At 55.1% G+C, this 13,720-nt stretch overlaps 1 protein-coding gene across 3 annotated transcripts in view; it reads right to left on the reverse strand.

Annotated features, from left to right (window-relative positions):
• Window positions 1–13,720, reverse strand: part of CACNA1B (calcium voltage-gated channel subunit alpha1 B) — a 216,255-nt gene that overhangs the window by 118,208 nt on the left and 84,327 nt on the right. For all 3 annotated transcript variants that reach the window (XM_081593188.1, XM_081593189.1, XM_081593190.1), the window contains exons 11-12: window positions 7,829–8,038; window positions 3,810–3,922 (exon numbers count right to left, since the gene is read on the reverse strand). In XM_081593188.1, coding sequence (XP_081449314.1) covers window positions 3,810–3,922; window positions 7,829–8,038 — 323 coding nt within the window. The remainder of the gene's footprint in view (window positions 1–3,809; window positions 3,923–7,828; window positions 8,039–13,720) is intronic.

Genomic DNA, 13,720 nt, shown 5'->3' on the forward strand with positions numbered 1-13,720 from the left:
AAAAAAACTGTCTTAAAACTCAACATTAAAAAAGCAAAGATCATGGCATCCAGTCCCATCACTTCATGGCAAATAGATGCGGAAAAAAATGCAAACAGTGACAGACTTTTTTTCTTGGGCTCCAAAATCACTGCAGATGGTGGAAGTCAAAGTCACTCAGTTGTGCCCGACTCTTTGCAACCCCATGGACTATACAGTCCATGGAATTCTCTAAGCCAGAATATGGAGTGGGTAACCTTTCCCTTCTTCAGGGGATCTTCCAAACCCAGGGCTCAAACCCAGGTTTCCCGCATTGCAGGCAGATTCTTTACCAGCTGAGTCACAAGGGAAGCCCAAGAAAGCTGGAACGAGTAGCCTACCCCTTCTCCAGCAGATCTCCCCAACCCAGAAATCAAACCAGGGACTCCTGCATTGCAGATGGATTCTTTACTAACTGAGCGATCAGGGAAGTCCTGCAGATGGTGACTGCAGCCATTAAATTAAAAGATGCTTGTTCCCTGGAAGAAAAGCTATGACAAACCTAAACAGCATATTAAAAAGTAGATGCATCACTTGCCAACAAACCCAAAGCTATGGTTTTTCCAGTAGTCATGTATGGATGTGAGAGTTCAACCATAAAGAAGGCTGAGCTCTGAATAATTGATGCTTTTCAACTGTGGTGCTGGAGAATACTCTTGAGAGCCCCTTGGACAGCAAGGAGATCAAACCAGTCAATCCTAAAGGAAATGAATATTCCAATGAATATTCATTGGAAGGACTGATGCTGAAGCTGAAGCTTCAATACTTTGGCCACCTGATGTGAAGAGCTGAATCACTGGAAAAGATCCTGATTCTGGAAAGATCAAGGGCAGAAGGCGGGAACAGAGGATGAGATGGTTGGATGTTATCATCAACTCAATGGACATGAGTTTGAGAAAACTCCGGGAGATAGTGAAGGACAGGGAAGCCTGGTGTGCTGTAGTCCACGGGGTCACAAAGAGTCGGACACGACTGAGTGAACACCAACATGGACAGGGGGCAGGAGAGCGGGGAGGAGAGAACGTCATGAACGGAGAGAGCGGCATGGAAACATATACGTGACCGCATGCGAAAGAGATAGCCATGGGAATTTGCTATGTGACTCAGAGAACTCAAACTGGGGCTCTATGACAAGCAGGGCGGTGGGACAGGATGGGAGGTGCAAGAGGAAGGGGACATATGTATACTTACGGCTGATTCGTGTTGATGTGTGGAAGAAACAAGCACAACATTGTAAAGCAATTATCCTTCAATTAAAAATAAATAAACTTTTTAAAAAGAGAGAGATGACATGGTCTAAAAATGAAGCCAAGGTACGCAAGATCCCAAAAGATGAAAGGTGGGTCTCAGAGCACATTCCACGGCTTTCTAGCCTTTCAAAGAGATGTAAAGTAAGCCTCCAAATGGGCCCCACAAGTCCTTTCCTCTCCAGGACGTGGAAGGGTGTTGACCTTAGCCATCTCAGCAGCAGCTCAGGCCAAGGAGGCTGATCTCTAAGAGAGTTGTGGGTACGGCTTCCATCCAACAGAGGGAAACACAGGAAGACACACCACATTACGCTCTAAACGATTATATGTGCACAAACACCACTAGCTTGGGTCAAAATGCAGAGAACAGAGTGAAGCTTTTGGATTCCCCAAATTCCACTAAATATGAAGTGGGTCAAGAAAACCTCAGCTAGAATGTTTACCACTTTTAAGGAAAGAAGACCAGGGGACTCCCAGACCTAGAACTAAGAAAGGAGACTCAGAAGGCTCCCAGACCAGGAAGTAGGAAAGAGGCCCCAGGGGGTTCCTAGACCTGAGAACTAATCAGGGATTTCCCCAACGTTTGCTGGACTCCAACCAGCCCTCCCATATGCCCAGTGGCCCCATTTTGAACAAGAAGGTGTAGAACAGCTACCCCTGCCCACCCTCCACCATATGCTGGGTGTGGGGCTGGATAGCTTGTCTCCCTCGTTTCATGGCTCTAAGATCTAGAGAAACTGTGGAGCCTCAACCAGACCTGGGTCCCATTTGGATGATGAGATTCTGTCTTTGAGCTGATGCTGCAGTAGGGTGAGTCAGAGAGCGGGGAGTGCACGTGAGTGTATCTTACACGAGAAGAAGCTGGATCAGCAGACCGTGGCAGGCAGCCCCAAGGATGGCCCCCACAGACCCCTGGATCCTGGTAACATTCTCCCCCTTGAAAGGTGGGCTGGCCCGCTGACTCCCTCCTGACAGATACAATAGCAAAGCTGACAGCTCTTTCCCCTGGGACTGCTTTCTGCAGCCTCTGTCTGGTACTCACGTCATGAGTTACGGCATGGTGAGGACACTCAAGCAGCCCATGGAGAGGCCGTGGAACTGGGAGGCAAGGCCAGTCACCGAGCACAAGCCAGTCTTTTCAACAGTCTCTAATGGGCCTGAACGTAATCCTCCAGTCCTAATCAAGCCTCAGGCTGGCTGCACCCCTGGCTTCAGCTGGACTGTGACCTCGTGAGGGACCCCAGGCCACAGGTACTCTGTCAAGCCACACCTGGACACCTGACTCTTAGGAATTGTGAGACAATAGATAGTTGTTTAAAGCCAATAAGTTCTGGAGTAATTGTTAGCTTATATGCAATTATTCCCTGTCCTGGGACCTAGCTGGTTCCCAGATGACCATCACTCTGAAGTCTGCTCCCCGACTGGGTCCCTTCTGCCCACATAAGCCAAGCTTTCTCTTTTCCTTTGTGACCAAGAAGGCAAAGGAGCAGAAGCGTTGGCTTGCTCCCAACCGTCCACAAAAGTCACACGTGTCCACGTGTCCCAGAGAGCACTGAGGCAGTCATTGCCTTCCCCGCCAAAGCGCAGGCAGTGTGGCAGGTGTACGACCAGCACCCTGGGCTCCAGTGCGGACTGTCCTGCATACGAGCTGGGCAGCCCTGGGCCCATCACACAATGTCCCCCGTCACTCAGGTGTGAAGTGAGTCACCGTGAGGACCTGACAAAGTCACAGACTACGTCTGTCGGCTGCGCTGCATCGTGGAGAGGAAAAGGTAAACTCCACTTCAGGTCGAAGCTTCCCTTGGACCAAGGTCCAGCCTCCCTGCCTGGCTAGTGAGTAGTCTGCAGAAGTGCAAGGCCTCCTTGGGCTGTGGCATGGCCGCTTCTCACTCGGGCCCTCCACCAGCTCAGAACCCAGCTGTGTGCAGCTGGGTTCAACAGTGCCCATCCTCGGGCTCTGGGGTCAGCACAGGGCAGCATCCTGCACAACTTCGGGGCACAGGGAAGGGGCTTTCGTGCTGCCCAGGACCTGTGCTCGTCCACGGTGAGCCTCAGAAGCACCTGCCTTCCAGGCCTCCCTCACTGCAGACTGGTGAAGGGATCTGGGCCCACTGCTCCCCTCTGGCTTCCCCAGGAAAATCTGGTACACGTGTCCAGGCCTGCCCAGGCCAGACCTGCAGGATGAGGTCAGGACCACAGCCTCCTTGAGCCTCCACGGGATAGCAGCAGCACATTTAAGATCATCTACCATGCACGGAGGAGGCCACAGAGGCTTGAGCTGATCTTGAGACTACAGACAGGTCAGGACGGAAACGAGGCTGCCCCGTGGCCAACACCCGCACCGGTAAGGACCTGACCAGGATGGGCCTCCCATGTCTGCAGGCTGCCTTTCTGACCCAGGGGGATCAGTCCCCCAACCCATGGACTCTGCTCCAGACCGCAGCTCACACTGGGTATGGCATCGTGGGAGGGGGTTCTCAGGCCAGGACACGGTGGGCCCACCTGGACCCACAGTAGGCATCCCTGACGAGGCGGCTTACTCACCCCAAAATCAAAGCAGTTGAAGGAGGACCGGAAGTAGCTCCTGGGCCCCAGGCCATACATCTTCAGGGACATCTCTGTGAGGAAGAGACCCAGGAAAACAAACTCTGCAAAGTCTAGGAGAAGCCGGAGAAGAGGGGGATTAGCTCGCGGCCTCCTCCCGCCTGGCTCAGTCCAGACCGGAGGGCACCAGACCTCTGGGCCGATCCAGAGGGCAGCTTCCAGGCCTGGTCTGCGGCTCTGAGTTCCAGCCTCAGCCCAGGACAAAGCAGCGAGCAGAGAGGACGTGACGCAGAGAGGTGCTCCTTCCAGCCTGCAAGGCGAGTGCGCAGTGCCCTGGGGTACGGAGGCAAGCTCCCAGGACCAGGTTCAGGAGTGAGGACTTAGGTGGTCAGGCAGGGGGCGCCCAACCCCCCGGAGACGCTGGACGGCCTTGGACCCTCCCTTCCCCCTTCAGTCTCATTCCCTGATCCACACACCGACTGCAACTGGGGTCCCTCTGCCAGGACCCTGGGCCAGAACCCCAGTTTCTCTGCAGGGATCTCCCTGACCCCCTTGGACTCACAGCACCATGTTTGGTTTTAACTCTGTTCTCAGGCTCACCCCACTAAAGGCAAGCATCCTTACCACCTAATACCCCCCGATCCCCACAGTACAAGTCTCCAGGAGGTGCCCACACTTGCTAGGGGCCCTGGGGAGCCACAGAGAGACCCCTGTGGGTGTGCTGCCTTCAGCTTCCCGCAGGCTGGGCCTGGCAGGCAGCAGTGGTGAGCAGGGCCTGCTTCAGCCCAGGGATCCTGCCACTGGCAGTGCCGACACTGCTGCAGGACTGAAGGGAGGCCACACTGGCCCTGGGGGCCATCCTGGGAATTCAGGGCAAAGAGACACTACCCCAGCCCAGCCTGAGCAGAAGGCAGGGTCAGAACAAGAAGAACAGTCCAGAAGCTGTACGAGACCACAGACTTCAGGAGACACAGCCGAGCTTAGCCCCTGACTGGCTGGCCAAACCAGGAATTCTAGGCATCAGAACAAGGCCGCTGTTTTTGATCCTCCTCTCAAAGCTGGAATCCATGTATCATTTCAGACAGTGAGCCAAAGGCACTGTGGCCTCTGGCCCCAGAGCATGGGGCCAGGGAAGCAGTGGAGCATGAAGGGCAGAGCCCCCACAGAGGGCCAGAGACACAGGGGGTCCAGTCACCAGGCAGTCACTGCCCAGTGGCCCCAGGGTCTCTGGCATCCAGACTGGTTGGGAGACTGGCCCTCAAGCAGCTTCTGCTCAAACAGATGGTGGAAGAGAGGGTCACACACTTCCTGCCCTCCGTGTGTACCCTGAAACCGTTCTCCTCCATGTGCCGCACCAGGCAGCTCTGCAGCAGCTGAGACCCCAGATGAGCGGCGACACCAGTTCCACTGCCCACTGGGCAGCTTGCCTCACAGACGTGTGATGGTTCATATGGCTCAAGAAGGTCTCGGGTAGGCGACCCAGGTACATGGACAATCAGCACCTGCCTGGCCTCTGAAGCCAGTCCAAATGCTTGCAGGGCACCCGAGCCGTGCCCAGGATGAGTAAGGTGATGGCACAGTAGCCCTCCTGGAGCAGCCACGTAAGGCTGTGCCCCGAGTCTAGCTCGGAACATGAGCCCCTCAGCCCCTGCACGCCAGGACCCCACGAGGGGGGCTCAGGTCTTGGGAGGAGAGACCACAGAGACGGGGCCCCCAGCCGCCCCACCCAGACCTTGAAGCTGAAGCTGCCCAGTGGCCCGTCTTGCTCCCAGGAGATCAAAGCGGGAACCCTTTATAGGAACAAGCCAGGAAGTGCTGAAAGGGAAGCTTTCCAAGAAAGGGGGCACCTGGAACAGAGCCTCCACAACATGCCCACTCCTTCCCTCTCCCAAGGAAGAGACCCTAAACTTCATGTGCTCAGCACCCCCTTCAGAGCCCAAGAAAGGGCGTCCACACGTCCCTTCCTAAAGTACTCATTCAGCTTGCAGACCCTTGCGCTGCCCTGAGCTGGCCCCAGAGACAGCGGCCCCCTCCCTCCAGGAGATCACAGGCTAGGGGAGCAGAGCAGCTACATCCCAGTGTCTGCGTTATAACAGGGAGACAGCAAGCTGTGGGGACAGAGGGACAGAGGACAGGGTGCTCAGGTCCATCCTGTCAGGCCCAGGGGTTCACGGCATGACAGCCTCCACTCCCATGCCCCCTTCACCATCTGAGCACGTCTCGGGGTCCTTAGTGCCTTGGGGGTGGTGCATTTGACGGGCAGAGAGCGAGGTGCATGGCCAGCCTCAGGCCAGGGCCCCATGGTGAGCTCTGAGGAAGCTGGTCCTGAAGGGAGTCCCCACTTCTGCCTCTACCTCCCGCAAGGGCTTCCCTCCTGTGCTGAGTCAGCCCGCCTCAGCTCCAGCCCAGCTGTGAAGGGCAGAGCCCCAGGCACTGAGCAGATGCCTCCAGACCCAGCAGAGGCCACCCCTCCCTCCAAACATTTTCCCTGGGGGATGCTGATGAACACAGAAGTTTCCAGGAAACCACAGAGAAGATAAGGCAGTGAGGGGGCAGCCAAGGACGCCTGCGGCCCGGCCAGTACCTAGGCACTTCCAGCCTCGTGCTCCTAACATCAGACATGCGACCAGGCCGTGTAGGCCCCTCCAGCCCACTCATTGAGCGAATCTCCAGGAAAAAGGAGCGACCACAAGACAGACTCAGTACCACCGGCCTCTTCTAGGAAGAAAAGGCCTAGCTAGGAAGCCCCAGGGAGCAGCCACACCATTGGCCGCGTAAGGAGGAAGCCCTGTCTCCCCAGCCCCTAGCCCATCCCCCAAGGGTGGGATACCGCAGCCCGAGGACTCAAGGAGACACTGAATTCAGTCCCAAGCCATGTCCCACACCAAACCACGGGCCCAGGACACGTGAATCGGGGCAGGGCGCCCGGCTCAGTGCACACACTTTGGTTCCTTAGCCCACCCTCCCCACCCGGGAGCCAGCCAGGGCCCCTCCTGCTTCTCCTCTCTCTGCCCTTTCCCATCATGCCAGCAATGGATTGCAGTCGAAGTCTGGGAAACAGCCTGGAGCCAGCCCCAACACAGCCCTTCCCACTCACATTTTCAAGTGACCTTGGGAGCCGTCCATCCAGAGCCCAAAAGAACCCAGCAGCAGCAGCCCAGGCTCCTGGTCAGAGCTGCGTAGGCTCCGTGTGGCTGGCCCATTGGGGGCCAGAACTAGGAGCCAGGAGGGTTCTCTGGAGAAAGGCTTTCTTGGGCATCTAGGTGGCTGCACGCATGCAGGGAGAGGGAGACGGAAAGGAAGAGAGGGAGGCATGTGTGGAAGCCTAGAGCAGGCTGTTTTCAGATCAGCCACTAACACGCGCAGGCTGAAGGCGGCTGACCCCGGGGAAGGGGCAGGAGGGAGCCCTGACCACAGGACAGAAACCATTCACACAGTGTCTTTGAAGCTCTCGTGAGCAAAACAAACAGGCAAGACCTTTCGTTGCACATGCCCTGCAGGGCCCTTGGGTGTGAAGGAACCTGGTCCCTGGGAAGGGGTCTCAGCTCTCTGCCTCCTTGGAGCCGTAACCAGGGCTGGACGGGTCACGACCCAGAGCCCCTGCCGTGTCCTGAGGCTCGTGGACACGTGTGCAAGGGACCCCTGGTCACGGATACCTCCAGACCCGGCCAACCAAGACGAAAAGCAGAAACGACTAGAAGAGCCCTGGGAGACCCCCGGGAGCCAAGACTCTTTCCCCTCAGGAACCCAGGGCAGACGGATCCCTCCGGCAGGAGACATCATCCCAGGTGCCCAGACCCCTCACTCGCTTCCCACTACACAGACGGATGGGGTCGAACCAGATCAGCCGGCTTCCTGGAACCTGGGCCCAGGCCTGGGCACAGTCAGGCCTCCGGCAGAGACCCCAGGGCACTTTGGTCAGCACAGGGGTCCTACCCAGGGCACCCCAACACAACAGGCTGTGGACAGGAAGTGGTCAGGAGAGGGGGGCCAGGGGAGGGCCGGGCCCAGCTACGTACACAGCGCCGTGGTGAGCCGCTGGGGCTGGTTGTAGTGCACCATGGCCACGCACAGGGTGTTCAGGGCCACCACGCACAGCACCGCCCAGTAGAAGCTCTGCGCCTTCACCAGGCGCCGGATGAAGAACCGAAACATCTTCTCCTTCCGGCGGAAGTACGACGAGCTCTCCGTCTTCCCACTCTTGAGGCTGGCTCGGGCGAAGGGGGACCCTGCAGGAACAGGGGCTCGCTGAGGGTGTGGGGGGCCAGCGGGCCCCAGGACACCCTCTCCCTGCGCCAGTGTGAGCCCTGCAGACGCGCCCTCCGGGACACGTGCCCTCCACCCCACAAGGACACGTGCCCTGGCCCGGCCTGGCTCAAGGCACCAGCTTCCATCACAGGCGCCAGCTGTGTCAGATCCACCACCAACATTGTTCTAAAGGCCCCTGCGCCCCCTGGGGCGGGTCCTGGCCACACCCTTGCTTCACAAATGAGGGAACCAAGAGCCTGGGTGGTCTCCACAGCTGCTGGGCTCTGGTCAGGAGGCCTGCGTTGAAACAGGCCTCTGGTCCCCAGCGCCCCAGCCACCTTACATGAGGGCAGCCCGCACGCTCTCAGGCCACTCTGACTCCTCACGCGACCTGGGGAGTCCTGCTGCTTCTGGCCCTTCCTCCCTCCGTAGCTCCGGGGCCAAAAGCCACTGACCGCCTGCTTTTCTAGGAGTTGTCCTGGAACACAGCCAAGCTTCTTCATTTGTGTCTGGCCTGGCTGCAGACTGTGGCCCACAGAGCCCAGAAAGTCTGCCCAGGAAGCTGCTCCTCTGCTCCGACTCACCCGCCAGTCCCAACCGCCCTCTCCCGCTCCCATGCCCACGGCCCCCGCACTGCCCCCCAAGGGGAGTGCCTTCCCACCGGCTCCTTCTCAGCTCCAAGGCCACCCTTCTCTAGGCTCCAGTAACAGGCCTCAGTGCCCCAACAATCACACCCTTGCACCAACTGCACTGCGTGGGCTTGTCAGTCTGTTCTGTACCCGAGCCCCAGATCAGACTGAGCTCCGGGGCGCAGGGCCTCCCTCTGCACCCCCAACCCCTTGTGCCACGTGACAATTGCGCAAGTGGACTTCGTGAGGGCCTGGAGGCTCTGAGTGCCCCCGAGCCCTCAAACATAGGTGGGCCTGAACACCTGGCCTGCGATACACGATGGCGGGCGTGTTTGCACAGGGGTGTGTGCGTGTGCGGACTTGCCCGCACAAGAGCATTTTCAGGCTGCTGTCTTCTTGGATTCACCAAACGAAGATGGGCCGAGATGCCACATCACACAGAGATGCTGCACACCAGACACAAGACAGGTCCTGAGGAGCGCCTGTCAGTCAGCCCCGGGCGGGGTGTGCAGCAGGGCCCTCGAGGGGAATTCCCAGCACTCTAGATGCCACACCCACACCCCATCCACACCTGCGGAAGACACTGTTCCATCACAGCCTCCGGCTAAGCCAGGACACAGCTCCCAGTCCATGACCTGACACCAGCCAATGCCGAGTGCTGGTGACTGGTCATTCAACAAAACCTCTTGGCCAGCCTTGCCAAGGGTTGCAAAATGCCAAGGCCACAGCCAGACACACCCACTCCCTCCTCCAAGACAGCCATGGGGCGAAGAGGGAAGACAGGGAACCAATACAGACAAGGAGAGGCCTGCACACAGGCAGAGCCCACAGACCCATCAGGGAGCCCACACATGCAAAATCCCCAGACACTGTCATTGAGAAACAGTCATACACACATGCTGCACAGCACACCCCGATGCTGACCACACCCCCAAAGACACACACAGATTCACGCAGGTGCACACCAGCGATCACACACAGGCCCACTCTGGGAGGGAAGGTCAAGAGAACATGTGACTCATGAAAGGCACTTTGTGCACACGTGTGGCCAGTGAGACAAGAACACATTCTCCAGGGAGACTCCCTGCTGGGCAAGCCCCGTGAGGCCAGCTGGCCCGAGCCAAAGAGGGCCTCAGGGCTGCTGTCCTCTCACACCCCCAGACCCTGGGGACTCAGGGTGTCCTGGGCTGGGTCCCTGAGGACAGGCGGCATTTCCCACGAGCAGCGCCTGTGTGCTCACAGCAGCTCTTTGGTGAAAGGAGGGGTTTGCAGTAGAAGTGAAAATGTGTCACAGTCAGAATCCCTGCTTTGGGTGGAAACGTGCAACGTCAGGACTTCTAGGCTTTGTGCACTTTCCAGGTTCCACTTAATCAGCACATGTTCTTCATGATAAAAAGGCTTATTTCACAAAAAATACACATCTTCAAGCTAGGGGGCAGTCAAGAATGAATGAACTGTGAATGACAACAGAATTAAGCCCCAGTTGGAATGACATGGGTGCCTGTGCACCTGTGGGGTCTTCACACCGTGCCCAGGCAGGGTCTCATTAGTCAGCATAATGTCTACGTCAGCCCTGCTTAGCGTCAACCCTTCAACAACTGCCCTGAGTGGGGCACAGACACAGGGTAACCATGACCTGCCTCTGTCCCCGCCATCCTATCAGGGCACAGGGCACAGATCACAGGTGACAGGCAGGAAGTGCAAGGCCCCTTCCTGCTTAGCAGCTGCATTCCTCGGTATGGGAGGCAGAAGTGATGTGGACTGGACACCAGGCATGTGGATATGAACCCTGTCCACCCAACGGGCACATGGCTAGTACATCCTCACAGCTGAAGAGTCCTCACTGGAAACAGATATGGGGTCTCATGGGGTTCTGGGGGTTAAGGGAAACCATGCAGGCTGGCCCATCAGGCCTCAACCAGCAGCGAGCATGGAGCTGGGGGCACCCAGGAGGTGCCGGGCCCTCTATCCATACCCGAGGGAAGCAGACCGCCTGCAGAGCCTGAGGCCCCAAGTGCAAGGAGACCCTTGGTCTCTGCTGGGGACTTGGCGCAAAGTCTACAGGGTCCCGGATATGGCACAGAGCCAAAACAACCAGAACAAAACCAAGAGAGAAAATAAAACTCCTCCCAAATCATTCCGCAGTTGAAAGGAAAGAAGTTCACTCTTAAAAACCCAAACTAGGAGCCTGAAGAGGCAGCAAAGCAGTGTCTCAGATAAACACTTACAGGAAGTATAAGCGGGGAGAAATCAGAGGAAAAGGCTGAGAGGCACAAAGGGGCCAAGGAAGAAGTGACACAAAGTAACAGGAATTCCAGGAGCAAAAAGAAAAAGGAAAGGAGGTTAAATAACTGAACAAATGGAAAAAAACATTCCTCGAGTAGGAATACTTGAGCTGCAGGCCGAGAGGCCCCCTGGGCTTCAGACCCCAGGCAGAGGGCATTCCAGGCGGGGCCGTATCTGCAACCAGGACACTAGGAACAGGACAGTGACCCCCGCAGAACAAGACAGAACAACCACAGCAACAACAGCTCTCTTGTCAGGAGAACAACAAAGAACGCCTGAGCATGTGCAGAAGCCAGTCACTCACACGCCGTCCAAGCGGAACCCTGAGAGACAGCGGAGCCAAGAAGGAGCAAAGCCCTTGTGGGACACAGTGACTGCAGAGGAGAGAGCACCCACGTGGCCGGTCAATGGAAGGGCCAAGGCAGGCCTACGCCTGCCCGGGGTGACCACAGGGACTAGTGACACCGAGAACTAAACAAGACATCTCCCCCCAGGAGTGGGGAACAAGGAGGGAAATACTGCAAACACTTACTGGGTTGAGGGTGCGGCAGAGAAATGGGAAATACAGCGATTCAGTTACGGAAATACTGCATCTTGGTGGTAAAGAGGGTATAAAAACACGAAAATAGTAAAGAAAATGTTTCTAATTCTTGGAGCAGGGATGGCAGGTCATCATTTGTGCAACAGAAGCAGGAAGAATCAGAAATTAGCAGAGGGGAGAGCATGAACAGCAACCTGGTCAAAGAGCAAAGCAGGAAAGACAGAGACCACAGTATCAAACATCAACACCAAATATCAAAGGAGGAGGAAGAAGTCACGGATGCCGACCCTTACACTAAGCAGGGACAGGCTGGACTCCCCCGTTAGGAACAGAGACCCTAAGACTTGGTTAAAAAAAAAAGTAAAACCCAGCTAAATGTTGTTTGTAAGAAGAACGTTTAAAATACTTAACACGATAAAGAGTTGAAAATGAAAGGAAAAGCAAAGATACCAAGCAATGCGAACTAAAACCCCAAAATAATGGTAGTAATGAAAAGTAAGACATTTGCTATCAGACAAGGAATCGTCCAATGGAGGAAGTAAACGGATAAAGAAGGTATTGTGTGATGATGAAACACACGATTCACAAAGAAGATGTAACAGTTATAGAAGCATATAGCGGCCAAATATATAAACAAAAGCCATGAGAAATACAGAAGGAAGCATCGAGAAAATGCAAATCACAACCATAAGATTTATCACCTCACACTTGTCAGGGTGGCTACTTCCAAAAAGACAAAAGACACTTTTATTGAGAACATGCAGAAATTGGACCTTTGTGCTCTGTTGATGGGAACGTAAATGGGGAACAGTACTGTGGCCCCTCAAAGGTGAAAAATAAAACTGCCTGATGGCCCAGCAATCCTGCTGCTGGGGGGACTCTCTCTCTCTCTATCTCTCTGTCTCTTTCTTGGGCTCCACAGGTGGCAGTAGTGGTAAAGGATCCACCTGCCAACGCAGGGGACATAAGAGATGCGGATTCAATCTCTAGGTTGGGAAGATCCCCTGGAGAAGGGCAGGCAACCCACTCCAATATTCTTGCCTAGAGAATCCCATGGACAGACGAGCCTTGTGGGCTACAGTCCACAGGGTAACAACCACTCGGACACACCTGAGTGAGCACAGCATGTCTATGTATCTATGTCTGCATCTAGAGAGAGAGAGAGAGGTCTCCAAAATAACTGAGACCAGAATCTTGAAGAGCTCTGAGCTCTCCCATGTTGACCGCAGCACAATTCACCACAGATAAGGCATGGAAACAAGCCAGTGTCCACTGACGGTTGAATGGGTAGAGCAAATGTGTTCTGTACATCCCACAGAGTACTGCTCAGCCTAATAAAGAAGGACATTCTGCAGTATGTACCCACACGGATGGGCCTTGAGGATGTCATGCCGAGTGAGATGAGCTACATTCAGAAAGACAAATACTTCATGAATGACTGCGTGCAGATGAGGGATCTAAAGTACTGAAATCCACTAAACCAGAGACAGGACAGCGGTGACCAGGGGCTGCTGGGGGGGGCCGGGGAAGTGTGCTCAGGAACAGAGTCCCAGTGAAGGAGGGTGGACAGGCTCTGCAGACCCGCCGCCCAGTGCAGCGCCTGCGGTCAGCAGTGACCCACCGCACACCTGAAATGTAAGAGGAAGGGTCTCACGATGTGTTCCAATCATACACACATACACAATTTTAAGAAAAAAATACAAAAGAAACTTATTAACAAAAAATGAAGTGGGAATGTTCCAAACACCTCTTTCAGAACTGAACAGATCTAGACGATAAAACTCAAAGACCTAAAGAACTGGAAAACACAATCAACAGACTCGGCTGTGAGAGACACACATATAACCTGGTAACTCTCAATAGCAGTGTGATCACAGAGCATGCTTCTGTCACTGAAGCTTCTTACAGTCAGTCATGGGGTCAGAATCTGAAAACTTCTAAATGTAGCGATTTACTGGCCACATTTCCCAATCATTGTCTGATAAAATTAGACATAATAAAAAGATGGTCAAAATATTGCTACTTATAACTCAGAAGCACATTCCCAGATAACCTTTGCCTCAAGAGGAAATTCTCTGGAAACCAGTACAGAGGGGACATCATCATAGCAAAGTTCTGTGCAGAGGAAAATATGCAGCCTTAACTGCTTTCGCTGTTAAAGAAGAAAGAAAAAAGAGCAAGTTATACATTTTAAGAAGTTACAAAAA

This window comes from Giraffa tippelskirchi, chromosome 4 (genome assembly GCF_054371585.1).
Source record: "Giraffa tippelskirchi isolate mGirTip1 chromosome 4, T2T-mGirTip1v1.2.pri, whole genome shotgun sequence".
Taxonomy (NCBI): Eukaryota; Metazoa; Chordata; class Mammalia; order Artiodactyla; family Giraffidae; genus Giraffa; species Giraffa tippelskirchi.